Here is a 23,245-nt window from a genome sequence, read left to right as displayed (position 1 = left end):
AGGACATTTAGTGAACCAGGTGGATTTTTACAACAATTGACAGTGGTTACAATGTCATTTGCAAGCTTGTTTTTTTTTATTCCAGATTTTTATCAATTTTTAAATTTCACCATCTGCCACTGTGGGATTTGAACCAAAAACATTAACCTGGACAGGGTGGGTTCTGGATTACTAGCCCATGACACTATCACTGCACCAACGCAGTCCTGACAGAAAATAGATGTCCTGTCTGCAAGAGCCGTGGTCCAACTAAATGTTAGCAACTTTCCAATGCCAACAGTGCCACTGGAAGCAGTGGTCACCAGTGGTACTGCAGTGGGCCTGAGGAGAAGGAACATTGTTGGAGCCTCAGAGAACGGATGAATGCAGTGATGTCACTTTGACAAGAGCTTTTAGGGAATCACCAGGAGCGGATATCAATGTAAGCGTCAGAGCAGCATCAGTGCACATTAGCAGGCCTGGTCAGAGAATCATAGAGTCATACAGCACGTAAACAGACCCTTCGGTCTAACTCGTCCATGCTGACCAGGTTTCCCACATATGTCCAAATGTCCTTTCAGTGTTGTAACTGTACGTGAATTAACGACTTCCTCTACCAATTCGTTCCACACATGAACCATCCTCTATGTGAAAAAGTTGCTCCTCAGGTCCCTTTCAAGGGTTTCTCCTCTCACCTTAAAAATATGTCCTTTCATTTTGAACCCTAGGGAAAAGACCTTGGCTATTTACCTTATGCCGCTCATGAATTAATAAACCTCCGACGCTCCAGTGAAAATGGTCTCAGCTTATCCTTATAGCTCAAAACCTCCAGCCCAAGCAACATCACGATAAATATTTTCGGAACCCTTTCCAATTTACTCATATCCTTCCTACTGCAGGGCGACCAGAACTGTACACAATACTCCAAAAGTGGCCTTACCAACATCCTGTACAACCTCAACATGATGTCCCCAATCCTATACTCAATAGTCTGAGAAATGAAGACAAGCGTGTCTACCTGTGACATAACTTTCAAAGAAATATGTGCCTGAAACCACTGGTCTCTCTGGTTCTTCTGCTGAGCATGGTGGGGAGTCTGGGGGTGGTTAGAAGTGTGAAAAAATGAGAAAGAGGAACTATCCCCAGTGGACTGCAGGCATTTATGATAATGTTTACCTTGTACCCCTTCATCGTTGAATGCCAGTGGTAGCACATGAGGCCTTTCAGTCACCACTCCAGGGTTTCTGAGGGAATAGAATTCTTATAAGTTGTGGGTTTCCCACACTGTCCTCCATCAGTAATACCCCAAGGTCCTGTCTGGCCTGTTCAGGTACATTGGGCGCCAAACACAACCATTGGCCTGACGGGACCGAGCCCCAGGATGGGAAGAGCCCAGGCCAACCTTACTCCATCCCTCCTGAAAGCGGCTATGACAGGCAGTCTCGGAGTCACAACTGCATCTGCCTCACTCCAGCTTGCCAGCTGCTCTGACCTCTCCACCACTCTGCAAACCGCAAATATGGCTGCACTCAATGTCATAATCAGTAGTAGTGCCTCTGTATCAGCAGCGTGTGGGGCTCAAGTCCCAATCCAGAACCCAAACACTCAAAACTCCCATGCAGTGTCAGAGTTGCTGCCTTTTAGGCTGAGGCATTAAACCAAGGTCCTGCCTGTCCCCTCAGGTGGATGGAAATGAACACAAAGAATTACTAGTGGACGATGCTGTGGCTTTAAGGGGTTGTGCGAGGTCAGAGGCCACGAATTCCAAGGCATTGCCCGGCCTCAGAACTCCCCATCTCAGCGCAGACCTGAAAAGGTGTTGTCTCAGCTCAGCATGGAGTTCTCTCGGCCCAGCATGGTGGTCTTCCAGCAGTATGAGGCAATCTCTCAGCAGCTCAGCGTGGTGGTCCCTCGGTCCAGTGTGGTGGTCTTCCGCTTATACTTAGCGGTCTCTCAGCCTGGCATGGCCTCAGCCTGGACATCTGGTCTCGAGGTGATTCCAGAGCATTCTCCTGGCTTCGTGAAACCTGAGGTGAAGCTTCGCATGGTCTTGAGTCAAGGCCCGATGCGGACTGGAAACTGGACTGGAAGACCATTATTCTGAACATTTTTTCTCCATTTTGTAATTTATTCCTAAATTCTGCAATGCTGAACTTCTTACTTCGTTATTTTTCTCAGAACTGTAACTGAAGATGCTCTATGAAAGATCGTGCTGTAAGCGATGACTTGTGAACTTTTCACTGTGCTCATGCAAGTACGTGACAATAAAACTAATTCTAATTTTGGCCTGTTTTTATTGAAGACAGGTTGTACAGCAGAGGTGTCAAGTAGCCTACCAAAACCACTAGAGTAAAGAGTGAGGTCTTGGGTTTTGTTTTAAAAGTTGGAACAATAGAGGCATCCTGGCTGGGTGTGGCCAGCTCTCACAGAGCAGGCTTTAGCTTTAAGCAGTTTCTATTGTGGGCTTCATGCTATCATTTCCCTCTCTTGGTTAAAGCTAGAAGCTGGGGTTTCTCTGGGTTACTTATGAGACACATCCATTTTTCTGAATTTTCCTTCTTGCTAAGGGATGTTACTCTATTGGAGGAGTTAGGTTCGATTAGATTCCCAACAGTGTGGAAACAGGCCCTTCGGCCCAACAAGTTCACATCAACCCTCTGAAGGGTAACACACCCAGACACATTTCCCTCTGACAAATGCACCTAACACTATGGGCAATTTAGCACAGCCAATTCACCTGAACTGCATGCTTTTGGCCTGTGGGAGGAAACCCACGCAGACACTGTTGGAATATTGTCTGCAATTCTGGTCTCCTTCCTATTGGAAAGATGTTGTGAAACTTGAAAGGATTCAGAAAAGATTTACAAGGCTGTTGCCAGGGTTGGAGGATTTGAGCTATAGGGAGAGGCTGAACAGACTGGGGCTGTTTTCCTTGGAGCGTTCGAGGCTGATGGGTAACCTTATAGAGGTTTACAAAATTATGAGGGGCATGGATAGGATAAATAGACAAAGTCTATTCCCTGGGGTCCGGGAGTCCAGAACTAGAGGGCATAGGTTTAGGATGAGAGGGGAAAGATATAAAAGAGACCTAAGGGGCAACATTTTCACGCAGAGGGTAGTACGTGTATGGAATGAGCTGCCAGAGGAAGTGGTGAAGGCTGGTACAATTGCAACATTTAAGAGGCATTTGTATGGGTATATGAATAGGAAGGGTTTAGAGGGATATGGGCTGGGTGCTGGCAGATGGGACTAGGTTGGATTGGGATATCTAGTCAGGGTGAACAAGTTGGACCGAAGGGTCTGTTTCCATGCTGTACATCTCTATGACTCTATGACTAGGAGAATGTGCAAACTCCATACAGACAGTCGCTAGAGGCTGGAATCAAACCCAGATCCCTGGAGCTGTGAGGTAACAGTGCTAACCACCGAGCCACTGTCAATTAGTAACAGTTACTGTATTTATTATTTGGTTAAATTTTACAATAAGAGTTAAGTTATTCTGAGTCCTTCTTTCTTTTGTTTGTAATTTAACTACAGAGTTTAAATGAATTATGTTTTTGTTTAACGTTGAGTAGTTTGACCAATTGAGTTGCATCTAGAAGTCAGCACTTGATATTTACCTTTAAAATAAGAAAAGGTGGGGTCTAGGCTACCTTCTTTGAGGAGATCTGCTCTGGTACATAACATTATTCTAAGAAAAGGAGAATTATCCTGGCCAATGTCTACCCCTCAACAACATCACTACAACAGATTATCTGGTCATTATCACATTTGATGCTGGTGGGAACTTACTGTCCACAAATTGACTGTTGGGTGTATTATCTTATAACACTGTTCTTCATTGAGTGCGCAATATAGTTGGACAGTCTGAATTTGTGAAATACACTACAGAGGAACCTCGATTATCCGAAGGACATGGGCAGGGAGTATTTTGTTTGGTTAAGCGAATGCTGAACAATCAAATTGCGGATAACATCATTAGTCAAGCATCGGGACCTTGCGATCTTGTTCGGATAACCCAAAATTCAGTTAATCGAATGCAGGATAATCAAACAATAGGATGCTGTTTTTAAAAAAGGTGTTAACCAAACAAAATGGCTTTAGTTATCGAAAGTAGCCAAAGGTTGGTCTAAGTAGTTAGATTCAGCACTGGTGTCAATAATTATAGTGACCCCGAAGCTGTGGAAATGACTCTCCCTTGAGATTTAATCCATTATAATTTTACACAGAGTGCACTATGTTGTTCAACAGTCATCATTTCACCGCATACTGCTGAAGATAGGATTACTGCTTGGTGCACTGTAGATAATAATTTTATCAACAGCTATCTGCAGTGAAAATTATATTCTTGGGAGATGCAGAAAATTAGATTTCAATGGAAACATTTATTGAGTGAATTCTGCTACGACCACATAAAAAGCAAAGTACTTTAGTCGCGGGTGTTCCAAGAAGCAAGCTGGAAATGGGCCTTTTAGCAAGTCCATTAACAAACTGGGCAAGAGTGCCTTCTACCTTATTTTTTGGTAACTAGAGGCCATAAGATTATGATCACTGAGGTCAAGTGTGACCTAATGTATACACGTGGCTATTAGGACATTCTGCTTACAAATCACAAGGGTGGAGCATTCAGAAGGAAGTGAAAGCTTGCACAGGCAATAAGGGCCAAATAACCTCTCTGTATGATTGAAATAAAGGAAAGAGGGTGCAAAAAAGATTTACAAGGATGTTGCCAGGGTTGGAGGTTTTGAGCTATAGGGAAAGGCTGAATAGGCTGGGGCTGTTTTCCCTGGAGCGTTGGAAACTGAGGAGTGACCTTATAGAGGTTTATGAAATTATGAGGGGTATGGATTGGGTGAATAGACAAGGTCTTTTTTCCAGGGTAGGGAAGTCCAAAAACTAGAGGTTTCGAATGAGAGGGGGAAGATTTAAAAGGGACCTAAGGAGCAATTTTTTCATGCAGAGGAAGTGGTGGAGGCTGGCACAATTACAACATGGAAAAAGTAGTCATGATTTGGAGGTGCCGGTGTTGGACTGGGGTGTACAAAGTTAAAAATCACAACACCGGATTACAGTCCAACAGGTTCATTTGGAAGCAATAGCTTTCAGAGTGCTGTCCCTTCATCAGGTGGTTGTGGAGTAGAAGATTGTAAGACATAGAATTAATAGCAAAAGTTTATAGTGTGACGCAACTGAAATTATATATTGAAAAGACCTGGATTGTTTGTTAAGTCTCTCATCTTTTAGAATGACCATGTTGGTTTCAGTTCTTTCACATTTACATAATTCCAAATAAATCTGTTAAACTATAACCTGGTGTTGTATGATTTTTAACCTTGAACAACATGTGAAAGGCATGTGGATGGGTACATGAATAGGAAGGATTAGAGGAATATGGGCCAAGTACTAGCAAATGGGACTATATATCTGGTCAGCATGGATGAATTGGACCGAAAGGATCTATTACTATGGTGTGCAACTCTATGACTTTACGAGATCCTGGGAATCTGAAACAAAATCAGAAATTGAAGAAACTTAGCAGGTCTGGCTTCATCTGTGGAGAGAAAACAGAGTTAATGTTTCAGGTTCAGTGATTGTTCTTCAGAGCTGGGAGTAGCTAAGAAAAGATGGCATATTTATGCTGAAGATGGGGTGGACAGGGAGAGAATAGTGAACAGATAGATGGAGATGGAGCCCAGAGAGAGAGAATAACAGTCAGGCAAATAGACAGATGGGTGACAGTATGCTCAGGCAAAAGAACAGCTGTTAATGGGGACCCTCATGCGTGAGAAAGGATTGGCTATACTGAAAGCAGCCCCTGTTATGACAGAGCCTGGGTTGTGGGGGATGGATGAAGATGTTCAGGCCTTAAAATGATTGAATATCAATATTGAGTCCTGAAAGCTGCAGGGTCCCCAAGAAGAAAATGGGTTGCTGGTCTTTCAGTTTGCACTGAGCTTCACTGGAACACTGCAGCAAGCCTGAGACAGAGATGTTGGCCAGGGAACAGGGTGGGGCGTTAAAGTGGCAAGCAACTGGAAGCTCAGGGTCGTTTTCTTGCAAACAGAACTGTGTTACCACTGATTACACTAATTGGATTCAGAGTCACTCTACGTTAGTGAATTTTGACGGTTTCTATGAGATTCACCCCTTGTTCTTCTCAACTCTAGTTAGTATAGTCCTAACCAATACAGTCTCTCTTCATACATCAGTCTGGTAAAGCTTTGTTGCACTTCCTCTATAATTAGACCAGGTAAGGAGGGCAAAACGCTCACAGCTCTTCACATGTTGTCTCACCAAGATATCCTGCTCCTATTCCTCAAATCCTCTCGCTGTGAAGACCAACCTGTTATTTGCCTTCTTATACTCGGGTTGAAGCACACCCAGGTCTCATTTCACTTCCTTTTCTTTCCCAATCTATTGCTGTTCAGGTAACAATGTGCCTTGCTGTTTTTTTTTTGCAACTAAAGCAGATCATTTCGCATTTCTCCATATTACAAGACAGCTGCCATGCATTTGCTCACTCACTCAACTTGTCGAAATCACCTTGGCAAAAGTGAGCACTGCAGAAGCTGGAAGCCAGAGTGTAGATCAGAGTGGTGCTGGAAAAGCACCTCGGATGCTGCCTGACCTGCTGTGCTTTTCCAGCACCACTCTGATCTAAATTCTTGTTGAAATCACATCAATCCATATCTACGTCCTCTTCACAGCTCACCCTCCCACACAACTTTGTGTAGTCTGCAAACTTGGAAAATTACATTTAGTTCCCTCATGTAAATCATTAATATATATTGTGAATAGCTGGTGTCCAAGCACTGATCCCTGTGGTACACCAAACTAGTCAAAGCTTGCCACTTAGTAAAAGACCCATTGATTCCTAACCTTTGTTTCCTGTCTGTCAGCCAGGGATACTTGCCTTTATTTGTTGAGGCAAAGACCAAAGAGGTTACGATGAAACTGTGTAAAGATGTTAGTTAAGTCACAGCTGGAGTCCTGTGTGCAGTTCTGGTCACCGCACTGTAGGAAGGATGCAACTTCACTGGATTTAAGAGAAAATGGGGAAGGTCCTGAAGAATCATTGGATTGTTAGAAACTTAGAATTTTTCACAAGTCTTGTTGTGTTATAGTGACGATGAATTCATCCATGAATTGTTAGGGTGGGATTTGAAATTTTAAAATCACCATAGCCTCTAGAGATCAACCTGATGCCTAGAAGTCTTTTTTAAACTAACAATGAGGGAAGAATCTGAAGGGGTCTGTTGGTCTTATTGGAGACTAGATGTTACGCTATCTGAAATAGGAACAGGCAGAATACTTTACCCTTTCAATCAAATGGATTGGCAGCAATTTGGTTCAAATCTGTCCTTGGTCAAGAGTTGAGAAATGGAATACTTAATAATGCCAATAAATGCAATCTGAACTGCTTTAAGCCAGTCATCTGGCTTAATGCCTGTAACCTAAACTATTTACAACATTGTACTTGGCTCTGTTCAAGGGAGAGGGGGGTCTCCAATATTTTATCTCAGCCAACACCATCAAACAGATTATCTGATACTTTATCTTCATTTGTTTCCATGGAACCTTGCCGGACACAAATTGGCATTTACCTACAAAACAGCAAGGATTCCATTTTAAACATAATTCATTGGCTGTGAACTGCTTTGGGACAGCTGGAGTATAAATTCAAACTCATACTTTATTCAAAGCAACGCTATTCAAGTCAAAACAGTGTTAGACATGTGGGTGTTAAAGTGCAATAAATAGATTTTGATCAGAGGCACTTGGATGAACGTGTTCAGGAACACAAAATTAGCATGCAGGTACAGCATGCAATTCGGAAGGTGAATGGTGTGCTGGCTTTTATTGGAAGGAGTTGACCCTGACCGATTGTTGCAGACTGGCACATTCCAATGTCCAGAACTATCTGCTAAAGGACACATTAAAGCTTAGGACAGATGCCACCAAGGTGCAGTGGAGAAAGACCACCATCGAAGGTCTTTCTGCCAAAGTTAAACGGGGTCCATTTAGTTATTGGAACCTCCCAAATACCTGTAAATATTATCTTGTACAAGAAACAAATGCCTGTGGTTTGTTTGTTGGATAGAGTCAAACTCCAATGTTTATGCAACTGTACAAAACCAAACTGCTTCAAATGACTATGTCTGTAGGTAAGGATATTTTTAGGAATAAAGTATATTTTTGAAATAAAAAAAAGCACCGCTGGCTTTTGTTGGAAGGGGATTGATGTACATGGAAAAGGCAGTCCTCTGGGGTTTGATTAAAACATGTGAAGAGTACTGTGTGCAGTTTTAAGGAAAGGAATTGGAGGCATATTATTGAAGGTTCATAAGATAGGTCTCTGGGATGAGAAGGCTGCTTAAATTGGGACTCTGCTATCTGAATAATGGAGGACATACGATCTCATTGAAACATATACAATTCTGAAGGGGCTTAGAAACATAGAATATAGGTGCAGGAGTAAACCATTTGGCCCTTCGAGCCTGCATCACCATTCAATACAATCATGATTGATCATGCAGTCTCAGAATACCATTACTGTCCTCCCTCCATACCCCTTGATCCCTTTAGCTGCAAGAGTCATGTCTAGCCCCCTTTTGGATATATCTTATGAACTGGCCCCAACAGCTTTCTATGGGAGAGAATTCCACAGGATCACAACTTTCCTGTGGAAATTCTTCTTCATCTCAATCCTAAACGGCTTTCCCCTTATTCTTAGACTGTGACCCCTAGTTCTGGACTTCCCCAACATTAGAAACATTTTTCCTATATCTAGCCTGTCCAGTCCCATCAGGCTTTTAAATGTTTCTATGAGATACATAGAACATAGAACAGTACAGCACAGAACAGGCCCTTCAGCCTACGATGTTGTGCCGACCATTGGTCCTCATGTAAGGCAAACCTAATGTACGAACCCTCAAATTTCTGTGACCATATGCATGTCCGGCAGTCTCTTAAATATCCCCAATGACCTCACTTCCACAACTGCTGCTGGCAATGCATTCCATGCTCTCACAACTCTCTGCATAAAGAACCCGCCTCTGACATCTCCTCTATACTTTCCGCCAAACAGCTTAAAATTATGACCCCTCATGTTAACAATTTCTTAACAACCCTTCCACCTGGGTGGCCATTTTAAGGGATCTATGTACCTGCACACCAAGATCCCGCTGTTCCTCCACACTGCCAAGAATCCTGTTTTTAATTCTGTACTCAACTTTCAAGTTTGACCTCCCAAAATGCATCACTTCACATTTATTCAGGTTGAACTCCATCTGCCACCTCTCAGCCCATCTCTGCATCCTGTCAATGTCACGCTGCAGCCTACAACAGTCCTCTATACTGTCAACGACACCTCCAATATTTGTGTCGTCTGCAAGCTTGCTGACCCATCCTTCAATCTCCTCATCCAAGTCATTAATAAAAATTACAAAGAGTAGAGGCCCAAGAACAGAGCCCTGTGGAACACCACTCACCACTGACTTCCAGGCAGAATACTTTCCTTCACTACCACTGGCTGTCTTCTGTCAACCAGCCAGTTCTGTATCCAGACAGCTAAGTTTCCCTGTGTCCCATTCGTCCTGACTTTCTGAATGAGCCTACCATGGGGAACCTTATCAAATGCCTTCCTGAAGTCCATATACACCACATCCCTCAACCCTCATCAACTTATCTAGTAACATCCTCAAAGAACTCAATAAGATTTATGAGGCATGACCTGCCCCTCACAAAGCCATGATGACTGCAGTTAATCAAACTATGCTCTTCCAGATGGTCATAAACCCTATCCCTCAGAATCCTTTCTAACACCTTGCAGACGACAGACATGAGACTGACTGTTCTGTAATTGCCGGGGATTTCCCTATTTCCTTTCTTGAAGAGAGGAATTACATTTGCCTCTCTCCAGTCCTCAGGTACGACTCCAGTGGAGAGCGAGAATGCAAAGATCTTCGCAAGCGGCGAAGCAATCACATTTCTCGTTTCCCAAAGCAGCCAAGGACAAATCTGGTCTGACCCTGGCGACTTGTCAATCTTAATGTTTGTCAAAATTTTCAACACATCAGCTTCCCCAATTTCTATCTGTTCCAGCATGCTTACCTGCTTCTTAATGGTTTCACTCACAACAAGATCCTTTTCTTTAGTAAAGACTGAAGCAAAAAACTCATTTAGGGCTTCCCCTACCTCCTCAGACTCTATACACAAGTTTCCTATGCTATCCCTGATCAGCCCTACTCTTGCTTTGATCGTTCTCTTATTCCTCACATACGTGTAAAATGCCTTTGGATTCTCCCTAATCCTTCCTGCCAAGCCTTTCTCATGCCCCTTCCTGGCTCTCCTCAGACCATTTTTGAGCTCCTTCCTCGCCTGCCTGTAATCCTGTAGAGCTAAGCAGGACCCTTGCTTCCTCCACCTTACGTAAGCTGCCTTCTTTCTTTTGACGAGAAGCTCCTCCGCTCTCGTCATCCAAGGTTCCTTTATCTTACCCCTTCTTGCCTGTCTCAGAGGGACATATTTATGCATCACTCTCAACAACTGTTCCTTAAACAGTCTCCATATGTCTATAGTGCCCTTTCCATGGAACAATTGCTCTCAGTCCATGCTTCCCAACGCACTTCTGATAACATCATAGTTTCCTTTTCCCCAATTAAATATCCTCCCATTGTGCCTACTTCTCTCCTTCTCCATAGCTATATAGAATGTGAGGCAGTTGTGGTCACTATCACCAAAATGCTCTCCCACCGCAAGATCTGACACCTGCCCCAGCTCATGAGATACCCCCCTCATTCTTCTAAATGCCAGCGAGTAGAGCCCAGTCGATCCAGTCTTTCCTCCATTGTCAGTTCTGCCATCTCGGGAATCAATTGGTGAACCTTTGCTGGACTCCCTCAATAGCAAGAATGTCCTTCCTCAGACGAGGAGACCAAAACTGCACACAGTACTCAAGGTGTGACACCAACAACACCCTGCATAACTGCAGCAAGACATCCTTACTCCGATGCTTAAATTCTCTCACTATGAAGTCCAGCACGCTATTAGCTTCCCTCACTGCCTACTGCACCTGCATGCCAACTATCGGCAACTGTTCCACCATAATGCCCAGATTCCATTGTACCTCACTTTTCCCTAAACTGTCGGATCATTAACTACCTTCCTGTTTTGTGACCAAACTGGTTAACCTCACATTATATTGCATTTGCCAGGTATGTGCCCACACAGCCAGTCTGCCAAAGTCATCCTGCAACCCCTCTGCCATCCTCACAGCACACATTGCCACCCAGCTTAGTGTCATCTGAAAATCTGGAGATATGGCATTCAGTTCCTTCTTGATGTGTTAAATACTGAGAGGCTCATTCCCCTGGCGAGGGAATCTTGACCAACTGGGCACAGTATCACAGGGAATCATCATTTCAGACTGGAATATGGAGAAACATTTTCACTCAAGGGTTGTGAATTTTTGGACATCGCTACCTCAAAGGGTTGCACATCATTGAGTAAATTCAGTAGCCAGTAGGGGGCAGCATGGTGGCTCAGTGGTTAGCACTGCTACTTCACAGCACCAGGAACTTTGGTTCAATTCCAGCTTCAGGCAACTGTCTCCATGGAGTTTTCACATTCTCCCAGTGTCTGTGTGGGTTTCCTCTCACAGTCCAAAGATGTACAGGTTAGGTGGATTGGACAAGCTAAATTGCCCTCAGCATTTGGGGATGTGAAGGTTAGGTAGGTTAACCAAAAAGTAGGGAGATGCTTTTGGGTGGTATGTCCTTTGGAGGGTTGCTGTGGACAGAGGTTTGAGTATCTGTATGGCTGTTTTTGAGGGTAAAAAGTTTGAATTTTTATTTCAGATATTTGTAATAAGACTACTTTAACTAATTATGTGGTGCATTTATAGTTGGCAAGTCATGTTGAGGTTGTACAGGAGACGGATGAGGGCCCTTCTGTAGTACCTTGTCCAGTTCTGGTCCTCCAGTTATAGAAAGGATATCATCAAGCTGGAGAGTTTCTGAAGAGATTTACCAGGGTGTTGCTGGAAGGGAAGGTTTGAGTTATAAAAAAAGGCTGGATGGGTGGGACATTTTCAGTGGAGCATAGGAGGTTGAGAGGTGACCTGATAGAAGTTTATAAAATAATAAGGCATATAGATAGAGTTAATGATAGTTCTCTTTTCCCAAGGACAGGGGATTTCAAATCTAGGGGTCACATTTTTAAGGTGAGAGGAGAGAGATTTACAAAAGAATAGGGGTGTTTTTTTAAACATAGACGGTGGTTCATGTGTGGAATTAACTTCCTGAAGAAGTGGTGAATGTAGGTACAATTACAACAGGGATATGTGCCAGGAGCAGGTAGATGGGACAATGTTCGGCATGGACTGGTTTTGCCCGAAGCGTCGATTTTCCTGCTCCTCGGATGATGCCTGAACTGCTGTGCTCTTCCAGCACCACTAATCCAGAATCTGGTTTCCAGCATCTGCAGTCATTGTTTTTACCTGGTTGGACTGAAGGGTCTGTTTCCATGTTGTGTGACTCCTATGACTTATAAAAGTTCACTTTCCAGGCAAGACAGACTGTCTAGTGACCATTTCTAATTATTATACCACTACTAATTATAAATCTTGACATTTTGTAGAGATAAATTGGTAACAAATATGTACAACAGCTTCATTAAAAAAAAACCTTGGGAGTTTTAAGACCATAAGACATAGAAGCAGAAATAAGTCTGTTCAGCCCATTGAGTCTGCTCCACCATTCAATCATGGCTGATAGGTTGGTCAACCCCATTCTCCCTGCAACACGTGATCCTCTTTGACAATCAAGCACCTATTTATCTCAGCCCTAAATATACTCAATGACCTCTATAGATTCAGCACTCTCTGGCATCTCCCTACACTTTGATTAAGAAGTTTCTCCTTATCTCCATTCTAAAAGGTATTCCCTTTACTCCAGCCCTAGTCTCTCCTATCAATGGAAACATCTTCCCAACATCCACTCTGTCCAGGCCATTCAGTATTCTGTGCATTTCATTTAGATCCCCCCAACCTTCTAAAGTCCTCAAACATTCCTCATATGTTAAGCTTTTCATTCTTAGACCCATTCTCATGAAGCTCCTCTGAACAAGCTGTAGGGCCAGGACACCCTTCCTGAGCTATGGGGCCCAATACTGCACACGGTACTCCAAATGTGATCTGACCAGAGCCTTATAGAGCCTCTAAAGAGTTTTCCTACTTTCATATTCAAGTCTTCTCAAAACAAGTGCCAACATTGCATTTGCCTTCCTAACTACAGACTCAACCTGCAGGTTTACTCGAGAAAATTCTGATGAGAGCTCCTTTGTGTGGCTAATGAGAGAGAGGGAAAAATCAACTCGCAATTTGTACCAATTTGCCGTTCACTGGTGCAACTCTTCCACACCACAAGTGTTTGATCAACATTTGTGGCAATAAAAACACGTTCCATTCAAATAATGTTGTATTTTCAACAAAGTTTGGCCCATTGGCTCTAATCTTATTTATCTGTTCTTTTCACTTAATTCTTAATATTATTTTCTTTTTCAGATATTTATCCATTGAGTCTAGCATTTATATCAGTGCAAAATGACTACAACTGCACTTTAAAATAATTTAATGCCTCGGAAGCAGCTGAGACATCATGAGGATATAAAAAGGGCCATTTGGATGCAAGATCTTTTTTTCTAGTTGTGCTTGTAAATTTCTAATCTTTTGTTACAGGCTCATTGAGCTGGAAATAATCTACCTTTCAGCAACCTGCCAGTTGTTCTTTGATTTCCATGCAGTGTTTTTATAGATCTCTGTGATTTCTATTTGAGAACATCATAAATTGTATTCCATGAACCAAACTGTTCGACACTCAGCTGTTTTTATTTGATTCTCTGCTCATTTTCATTTGGTTGAAATCCTCTCACTTCAACCCTTCATGTCTAGTGCAGAGGTCAGTATTTTTGTAATAAAAGGAAACAAATCAGAGAGACTTGTCTGATTAAAAAAACATAAGCTCCCGGGGTTAATGGCATTCTGGACCGTCTGGTACAGAGTTGGGTAATTAAAATTCAGCCTGAACCATAGTAGCGACAATGTATGAAATCACATTGTTCACCACAGCTAATCTGAAATTCAACATGAAATATTCAACTGATTCGAGTTAAGTAGAGTAGATTTTTGCTTTGCAGTCCAGCAGTCAAAAGTTAAAATCCCAGTGGAAAACATCGTACCCACACGACAACAGTAGGTGACAAACCAGAATTGTTCCATCAATTTGCAGCCTTGTCTCAAATCACTGCTGCCTGCATCCGCTCCCTCTCCCAACCTCTCCTCCAGCTGCACTGACACAGAGACGTTACTCATAGATGGGAAAGCCTACAGGGGTGTCTGATTTTATGCAAACTATTCCCCCAATTTATTTACAAAACCTTCTGACGAGTGCTTCAAAAATGAATGTCATAAAAAGATTTCCTGTTCCGAGTCTCTGGATCCTGTTCAGGAATTCTGGTGATGTTCTTACCTTCTTATTTATGAGGTAATTCTGTATTATGGCAGTGCTCATAGGCAATTGCTTTTAAAAAAAAAACAGTTAATGCACTGAGAGTTTCTAAAACAAAGTGCACTGATTTTAAAGAAATGAGGAGCTTACATTTATATAATGTTTATGCCAAAGCATTTTCGTGTCAGTTGTAACTCACGTGTGCGCACACACACACACACACACACACACACATAGACATACACACACACACACACACACACACACACACACACACACACACACACACACACACACACACACACACACACACACACACACACACACCCTCAATAAGGCAGCACTGAGGAAGCAGTTTGGATATGAAAGGTTCCATCCTCTGAAGAGGGAGCTATCCCTACTTTTCTAGTTCCTATTTATTGTTTGACATCATCAGAAACAAATTATCCAATTCACATTGCTGTTTGTTGAGTGAAAATTAGCTGTGGTATTTCCTGCATTACAATGTTACCACACTGCAAAAGCGAAAGAACTTTGAGACTTTGGTGATTGTGAAAGTGTGATATAGAAATATTGAAAATTGGTGCCAGGGATAGGCCAGTCGGCCCTTTGAGCCTGTACCACCAGTCAATATGATCATGCAATCTCAGTATCCCACTCCCACTTTCTCTCCAATCCCCTTGATCTCTTTAGTCACCAGGGCCATGTCCAGCTCCCTCTTGAATATATCTATTGAACTGGCCCCAACAGCTTCCTGCGTTCAACAATTCCACAGGTTCACAACTCTTAGTGAAAACTTTCTTCTTCACCTCAGTCCTGAATGGCTTACCCCTTATTTTTAGACTGTGAATACACATTTCTTTACAGTCAACAGAGTACATCTGAGGTGCTGTCACTTCACTGAAACATGAAAGATGATTAAAAGATTCAGTCAAATGCCTTCAGCAAGATTGAAAGACATCAGAACTGTTCAGAGTTAATAAGGGTGTAGGTTTCGACTCTTCTGATTGGAACTGGCCAGATGAACTGCAATGATCTCATCCAAAGCAGAGTTCTGTTCTGCTTAACTTCTGTGAAAGTTGGTTCGGTGATAAATCTGGCTGCTTGTTTAGCCTGAACAATGTGGTTCAACAGCGCAGTGTTACAACCTCCAGTTACAAAGTCAAGTGTTAACCCTTTGCACAACACCAATCCTGCCCAATGGAGAGGAAACTTAGCTGAGATGTGGCAAGGTCATGCATCACGACCCATTCCCCTACCAGTATACAGCAGCTCTGCGACAGGAAACAGCTTAAGACAGAACTAATTTGAATACTTTCAAAAGCATGTATTGGCTTCTAGCTTTGCAACCAGTTCTTAGAATAGGGAGAGGCTGGCTGTTGACTCATGCATTGCCATAACTGCTTGTCATCTGGATCCAACTGGACTCCACTCACCCAATCCCAGAATACTTAATGTACCTAGCTTTAGACTCAAAACCCCTGATCTGACCATTCCCGAATGCCCATCCCAACCTGCAGCATTTGCTCAGGTACATTGCATTCTCCTCCCCATCCTTATGGTACCCTCATGTATATGTCACCTAATATCCATCCCCTTTACATTTGACACCCGACCTGTCACCTGCCTGGCCATCAAACCCTCACCCACCGGGCACCCTGCACCCTCACCCTTCACAGTCTTCCCCTCACCACCTAGTATCTCCCCCACTTACACCCTCACCCATCAGGCACCCTGCACTCTCATACATCCTCATCTACATCTCACTAACTGACACCTCTCCCTTATATCCTCACCCACCAGGCACCCTGCACCCTCACTCTACCCAGTCTGTCCCTCACCACCTAGTACCTCCCCCCTTACATCCTTACCCACTGGGCACCCTGCACCCTCACTGTACCTAGTCTGTCCCTCACCACCTTGTACCTCCCCCCTTACACCCTCACCCACTGGGTACTTTGCACCCTCACTCTATCCAGTCTGTCCCTCACAACCTAGTACAGCCCCTCCCCTTACATCCTCACCCACCGAGCACCCTGCAACCTCATTCTACCCAGTCTGTGCCCCACCACCTAGTACCTCCCCCCTTACATCCTCCCCCACCAGGCACCCTGCCCCCTCACCCTCCCCCACCTGGCACCTCCCCCTTACTCAAAACCCCTGATCTGACCATTCCCGAATGCCCATCCCAACCTGCAGCATTTGCTCAGGTACATTGCATTCTCCTCCCCATCCTTATGGTACCCTCATGTATATGTCACCTAATATCCCTCCCCTTTACATTTGACACCCGACCTGTCACCTGCCTGGCCATCAAACCCTCACCCACCGGGCACCCTGCACCCTCACCCTTCACAGTCTTCCCCTCACCACCTAGTATCTCCCCCACTTACACCCTCACCCATCAGGCACCCTGCACTCTCATACATCCTCATCTACATCTCACTAACTGGGCACCTCCCCCTATATCCTCACCCACCAGGCACCCTGCGCCCTCACATCTCCCAGTCTACCCCTCACCACCTAGTACCTTCCCCCTTACACCCTCACCGACCAGGCACCCTGCACCCTCACATCTCCCAGTCTGTCCCTCACCACCTGGCACCTCCCCCTTATATCCTCACCCACCAGGCACCCTGCACCCTCACATCTCCCAGTCACCATGAACCACGTGGCACGTTCCACCTTATCCTCTCAGACACCAGGCAGCCTTTGACAACTCAGCAGTTATCAAATGGCATCAGGATTTTTAATAAAGTCATACAGCGCAGAAACAGACCCTTTGGTCCAACCAGTTCATGCCAACCCTACTCCCAAGCCTACACGTGGTCCACATCTCTCCAAACCTTTCTTATTCATGTACTTTGAAATGTAAGTAAATTTAAAAGCTAGTATTGGGGATACAAAATGGGCACAGTTTTCGATGCCAATCTACTTTAGCACTGGCTGTGTGGCCTCCTGACCTTCAGCTGGGAAGGTTCTTAGTTCTAAGGTTCACATGGATAACTCCTCTGAAGGTAAATGTTGATTTTTTTTTGTTGGGGAGGCGCGAGGGTTATTATCGTTGAAATACTGTTTCTGGACTTGATCAGAAAATATGGGTCCATCCATTTTAGAGTTGTTGATGCAGGAGCAACTATCAGTGAGATAACTGGGAGGATGACTCATGTTCTTCAGCATTTTAAAGTTTTCATTCATAGGATGAAAGTGTCATTGGCTGGGCCAGCATTTATTGCCCATTCATAATTACCCAGAGTGCAGTTAAGAGTCAACCACATTGCTGTGGGTCTGGAGTCACATGTAGGCCAGACCAGGTAAGGATGACAGATTTTTTTCTCTAAAAGACATGAGTGAACAATTGACAGTACTTTCATGATCATTGTTAGATTCTTAATTCCAGAATTCCAAAGTATTCAAAGTCCAGCATCAGCCGTGGCGGGACTTAAACCCAGGACCCAGAACACTACCTGGGTCTCTGGATTAATATTTCAACGATAATAACCCTCGTGCCTCCCCGATTATAATGGTACTGCAAGACTATACAGACCACCTCCAAGTAGACACTTTTGTCTCAAGGGTCTGCATATTTTTCTAAACCCGAGTAAGGATGTCTAAAACCTTATTTCACAATGATCCAAACACGCAGTCAATCATCGAAGGATTATCCATTACCCTAACCTGATTCTAGAGGAGAGGCACCACAATGCTTTCCCTCATTTCATAATTGAAAGGAAATTGTTACACAATGGATCCTGGAGAGTTAATGAATGGCCTTCTTTTTTAAACCCTATGACTGTCCCGGCCATCTCTGCATTGTGTGCTTTCATCAGAGTCAAGAGAATTGGCAACTGATGAAATGTGCACTCCAATCTCTTCACTGTGCAGTGCTGCTGTTGCAAACAGCCAGCTCAAATAGCTAGTCATCTCCAAAGGCAGGAAGAACTGAGCTTGCTCACTCACCATGTACAGCTGTTTCCAGATGTTGGACCATTCCCTCAAGGTGGTCGTGATTTCTTGCACCAGGGGCATCTCCTTCGAGACAATGTTCTCCTGATTACTGGAGAAACAAAGAGAGCTCACGTTAGTCCCCAGCACACCATAAAACTGCAGCCTCAGCCACGGATAAAGAATCCCCTTTGATCCACTTACCCCGATGTTCACCCACACAAGCTTCAGTCATTCAACTGTTTCTTACAAGTTGAAATTCAAACTGATGATAAGGGCCACAGGGAATACAGTCATAGAGTTGTACAATGCAAAAACAGACCCTTTGTCCAACTTGTCCATGCCGACCAGATATCCTAAATTAATCTAGTCTCATTGGCCCATATCCCTCTAAATCCTTCCTATTCATATACCTATCCACATTAAGTGTACCAGCCTCCACCACTTTTTCTGGCAGCTCGCACCATATACGCACTATCCACTGCATGAAAACATTACCCCTCATTTTTAAATCTTTCTCCTCTCACCCTCTGCGTGAAAAAGTTGCCCCTTAGGCCACTTTTATATCTTTCTGCTCTCACCTTAAACCTATGCAGATTACAGAGGAGGAAGTGCTGGATGTCTTGAAACGGTTAAAGGTGGATAAATCCCCAGGACCTGATCAGGTGTACCTGAGAACTCTGTGGGAAGCTAGAGAAGTGATTGCTGGGCCTCTTGCTGAGATATTTGTATCATCGATAGTCACAGGTGAGGTGCCAGAAGACTGGAGGTTGATAGGTTTAGGGTGAGAGGAGAAAGATGTAAAAGAGACCTAAGAGGCAATGTTTTCACGCAGAAGGTGGTACGTATATAGAATGAGCTGCCAGAGGATGTGGTGGAGGCTGGTACAATTGCAACATTTAAGAGGCATTTGGATGGGTATATGAATAGGAAGGGTTTGGAGGGATATGGGCCGGGTGCTGGCAGGTGGGACTAGTTTGGGTTGGGATATCTGGTTGGGCATGGACGGGTTGGAGCGAAGAGTCTGTTTCCATGTTGTACATCTCTATGACTCAATGCCCTCGAGATTTGGACTCCCCACCAGCCCAGCCTGGAGAAAAGAACTCAACTATTCACCCTATCCACTCCCCTCATGATTGTATAAACCTCTAAAAAGTCACCCCTCAGTCTCCGACCCTCCAGGGAAAAAAAGCCCCAGCCAATTCAACCTTTCTCTGTTGCTCAAACCCTCCAACCCTGGCAACATCCTTGTAAATCTTTTCTGTATCAAGCTCAGAGTCTGTGTGGTCTCATTTTCGGGTTTTGTAACATGTATTACTGAGAATCTGTACCGACCAGTTACTGCACTGTTAGACAACCCTAGTTATAACCAAAACTTTAAAAACTTTACTGCAATCATCTCTGTCAGGCAAAGTCACTAAATTCCTTGTTAAGAAAAATAATCCAAAGCATTAATATTATCAAGGATGGCTCTGACTAATATGCCGTCTGCTAATATATTTCACATTTTCTTTTGTTTCACTGCCCCCCTGAATTGCAATTTCGGCCAATTTGTAATTATGGTAGGTTCTGAAACAAGGCCCAAGTTACACTTGAGCACCAGGTTTTGTGGGTCACAGTGAAGGTTGAAGTGATTTCCAGTCAGGTAGAATTTACTGAATGTGGTGACGGGCCCATTCACTGTCTGGATAGTAGGAGGTGACCGTGCTGCAACCATTTAGCTGCCCCCACCACCACCTCCCACGCCAACAAAATTTGTAAAACAGGCAATCCTCTGGCTGGTGAGAGACTCCTCAAGGACGGGGAGTTTCCCACCTCCGAGAGCTGTTGCCCTGGCTACAATTAACGCAGGCTGGGGTTGTGGGAGAGACAGAATTTTCAGTGCAAGTCAGGTCAGCCTCTTCGAAGATGGAAGACAGTAACTTTTAGACAATTCATTCACAGGATGAGGCAGTCACTGGCTAGGCCAGCATTTATTGCCCATCCCAGAGGGCAGTTAAGAGTCAACCACATTGCTGTGGGAGTGGAGTCACGTGTAAGCCAGACGTAAGGATGGCAACCCCTTGCTGAAAGGATACTCGTGAACAAGTTGGGTATTCCCAACGACGTACAAAGGATTCAAGGTCATCATCATCAGACTCTGAATTCCAGATATTTACTGAATTCAATTTCTACCATCTGCCATGGCAGGATTTGAACCGGGGCACTGGATTAACAGTCTAGCAGTAATACTATTAGGCCATCACCTCTCCTTAACTTTAAGGGAAAGGCGAGGCTGGAGGTCTTCATGTGTTGGTAGGCCTTGACGTTTTTAGCCACAAACTACCAAATCAGAAAAATCGCCCTGTCTCTGAATTGCCCTCATGCACACCTGAGGGGATTTATCTGACACGTTGAGGCTAATGCCCTTAAATGGCCAACAGAATTAGCCTCCAGATGGGAAGGCAAAGAAGGCTTTTGCCCGAAACGTTGATTTTCCTGCTCCTTGGATACTGCCTGACCTGCTGTGCTTTTCCAACACCACTCTAATCTAACCTCCAGATAGGAAGTCCATCCTCAATCCTTTCCACTTGGGCTTAGTTGTGTATGAGAGGAATCCCATGGGCTGTCAACTCTATACCTACTCTCCTCCAACACCTCACCTCTTGAAGAAGCATTAAACTCCCCCCATGACTTTCCTACTGTTTCTTCAACTTCAGCACACACACACAACTGAACAATGACTCCCACTAGTGAAGATCAGTCGCCTCAGAAGTTGATATCTAAATTGAGCTGTGACGTGGAGGTGCCGGTGTTGGACTGGGGTGGACAAAGGCAGAAATCACATGACACCAGATTACAGTCCAACAGGTTTACTTGAAATCACAAGCTTTCAGAGTGCTGCCCCTTTGCCTGGTGAGTATAAGCTGCACGTGGATGAACAAATAGCGTGCACTGCTCTGTGACACTCTCAGATTTGTTGTCAGTTAGTGGTCTGTTGTGATTGCAATTGCAGATGGTTTAACATCTCTTCTGAAAGACTTGCTGCTGAAAATGCATAACTCCAAACTGCTCCATCCAACATGGCAGGATTCAAACCCAGGTCCCTATATTAATAAGTCCATGGATAATACCACCGGAGCATTACCAACCCCCCCCCCCCCCCCGCCCCGGTTATAGGATGCACTGCCTGGAACCGTGCTGGAGGCAGGTTCAACTGAGGCACTAAGAGAGGCCATAGGATGATTATTTGGAAAGATGTGCTGGAATAACTGGGAAAATGCAGGAGACTGGCACTAGATAATAGAACCAGTGCAGTCATGATGGGCTGGATGGCCTCTTTCTGCAATATGACAGTCCTGTGATTTTTGTGCTGAGCAAGGGAAACATTAGCTCCATGCTCCTCTCCTCATATCTGCTGCCAAATTGTTCACTGCAGTTTCTGCACTGGCTTGAAAAGTACATTATTTACTGCAAAGCGCTTGGGGAGGGGGGGGGGGGGGGGGGGAAGGATCCCTGAGGAAGCCATGAAAATCTTCCCCTTCTACTTCAGTAGCTTCAATAAAATATAGTCAGACTCAGTAAGGAACGTTGTGGTCCAGGATTGCTGTCAGGCGTGGGAGGTTCTAGACACTAGCAATAAAGCAAAGAAATACCAATCTAATGCAACAATCTAAATAGAAAAATAGATAAAATTACAAGAGTAAAGACAAAACAACAGGATAGGAAGCAACATTTACATTTCCACATTAATGTATTCTAAGGATAAGATTCTCTGAAACTACTATAATGAATAATTAAGGAATTAGATACGTGGGAGTACATTAAATTGGAATTGCTAACACGCAGAGATGGTCAAGGACAAGAGCACAGAATGATTTTTTTCATCAAATTGCTGCCCATGATGAGAATTGGATTTGCAAATTCAATATTGCAGGCAGGTGACTTGAATTTAGAATGCTTTCAATCTAACATTTAATATTACGCTAACAGTAAAATTACAAGCAGAACAGGGAGGGTATTTCCAATCATGGCTCCTCTATTTCACAACTGCCCCTGGCTTGTATAAAAGGTGTACTTCACAAACAAGGGACTGCACTGACCCAAGAGTGATGTCTGCCCTCCTTGGACTGTTGCCATCCAAGGCACATTCTGCCCAGATGTTTAACTTTGATGGATGGCCGTCTGACAAACCAATTTTAATCCTATTCCATGTGCTCCTGCCCGAACACACTCACTGAATTTATTGAATACATGTGTCATGTTTCTGATAATAGCCAGCTGATAGAAACCATCTCTCTTACTCAACCAAAAAAAAAACTTTCACTTCAAATCTGATTAAACTACCACCCTCTCTGTGTCAAACACGTCAAAGAAATGGGCACCGTGCAGCTTTGCCATCACCTCTCTGACATATGGAAACATGTTACCTTTCACTCCGAGAAACAATTTGGACATCACCCCATAACCTTTCTTGATTTCTGGATGTAATATGCTTCAAGCCTCAACTTGAAATCACTTCAAATATTTCAAATCAAGTGCTCATTTGAAAATTTTAAGCTCATAAACATTTTCTGATGTAGAAAATTTTGAAACAGGGAAGATAGGAGGAGGAGGAGGCCATTCAGCCCTTCCAGCCTGCTCTGCCATTCATCATGATCATGGCTGATTGTCCAACTCAATAGCCTAATCCTGCTTTCTCCCATTAACCTTTGATCCCATTCACTCAATATGCTATGTCTAGCCATCTCTTGAGTATATTCAGTGTTTTTTAGATTAGATTAGATTAGATTACATTACATTACATTACATTACAGTGTGGAAACAGGCCCTTC

The 23,245-nt window shown here is 43.8% G+C and overlaps 1 protein-coding gene across 1 annotated transcript in view; it reads right to left on the bottom strand.

Annotated features, from left to right (window-relative positions):
- LOC122553785 (dedicator of cytokinesis protein 2-like) overlaps positions 1 to 23,245 on the bottom strand; it is a 1,227,980-nt gene that overhangs the window by 1,091,299 nt on the left and 113,436 nt on the right. The window contains exon 5 of the mRNA XM_043698147.1: positions 18,447 to 18,543. Within this exon, the coding sequence (XP_043554082.1) occupies positions 18,447 to 18,543 (97 nt within the window). The remainder of the gene's footprint in view (positions 1 to 18,446; positions 18,544 to 23,245) is intronic.

This window comes from Chiloscyllium plagiosum, chromosome 1 (assembly GCF_004010195.1).
Source record: "Chiloscyllium plagiosum isolate BGI_BamShark_2017 chromosome 1, ASM401019v2, whole genome shotgun sequence".
NCBI lineage: Eukaryota > Metazoa > Chordata > Chondrichthyes > Orectolobiformes > Hemiscylliidae > Chiloscyllium > Chiloscyllium plagiosum.
Note: the sequence above shows the minus strand (reverse complement) of the source record. Positions and strands in the feature narration are given on the sequence as shown.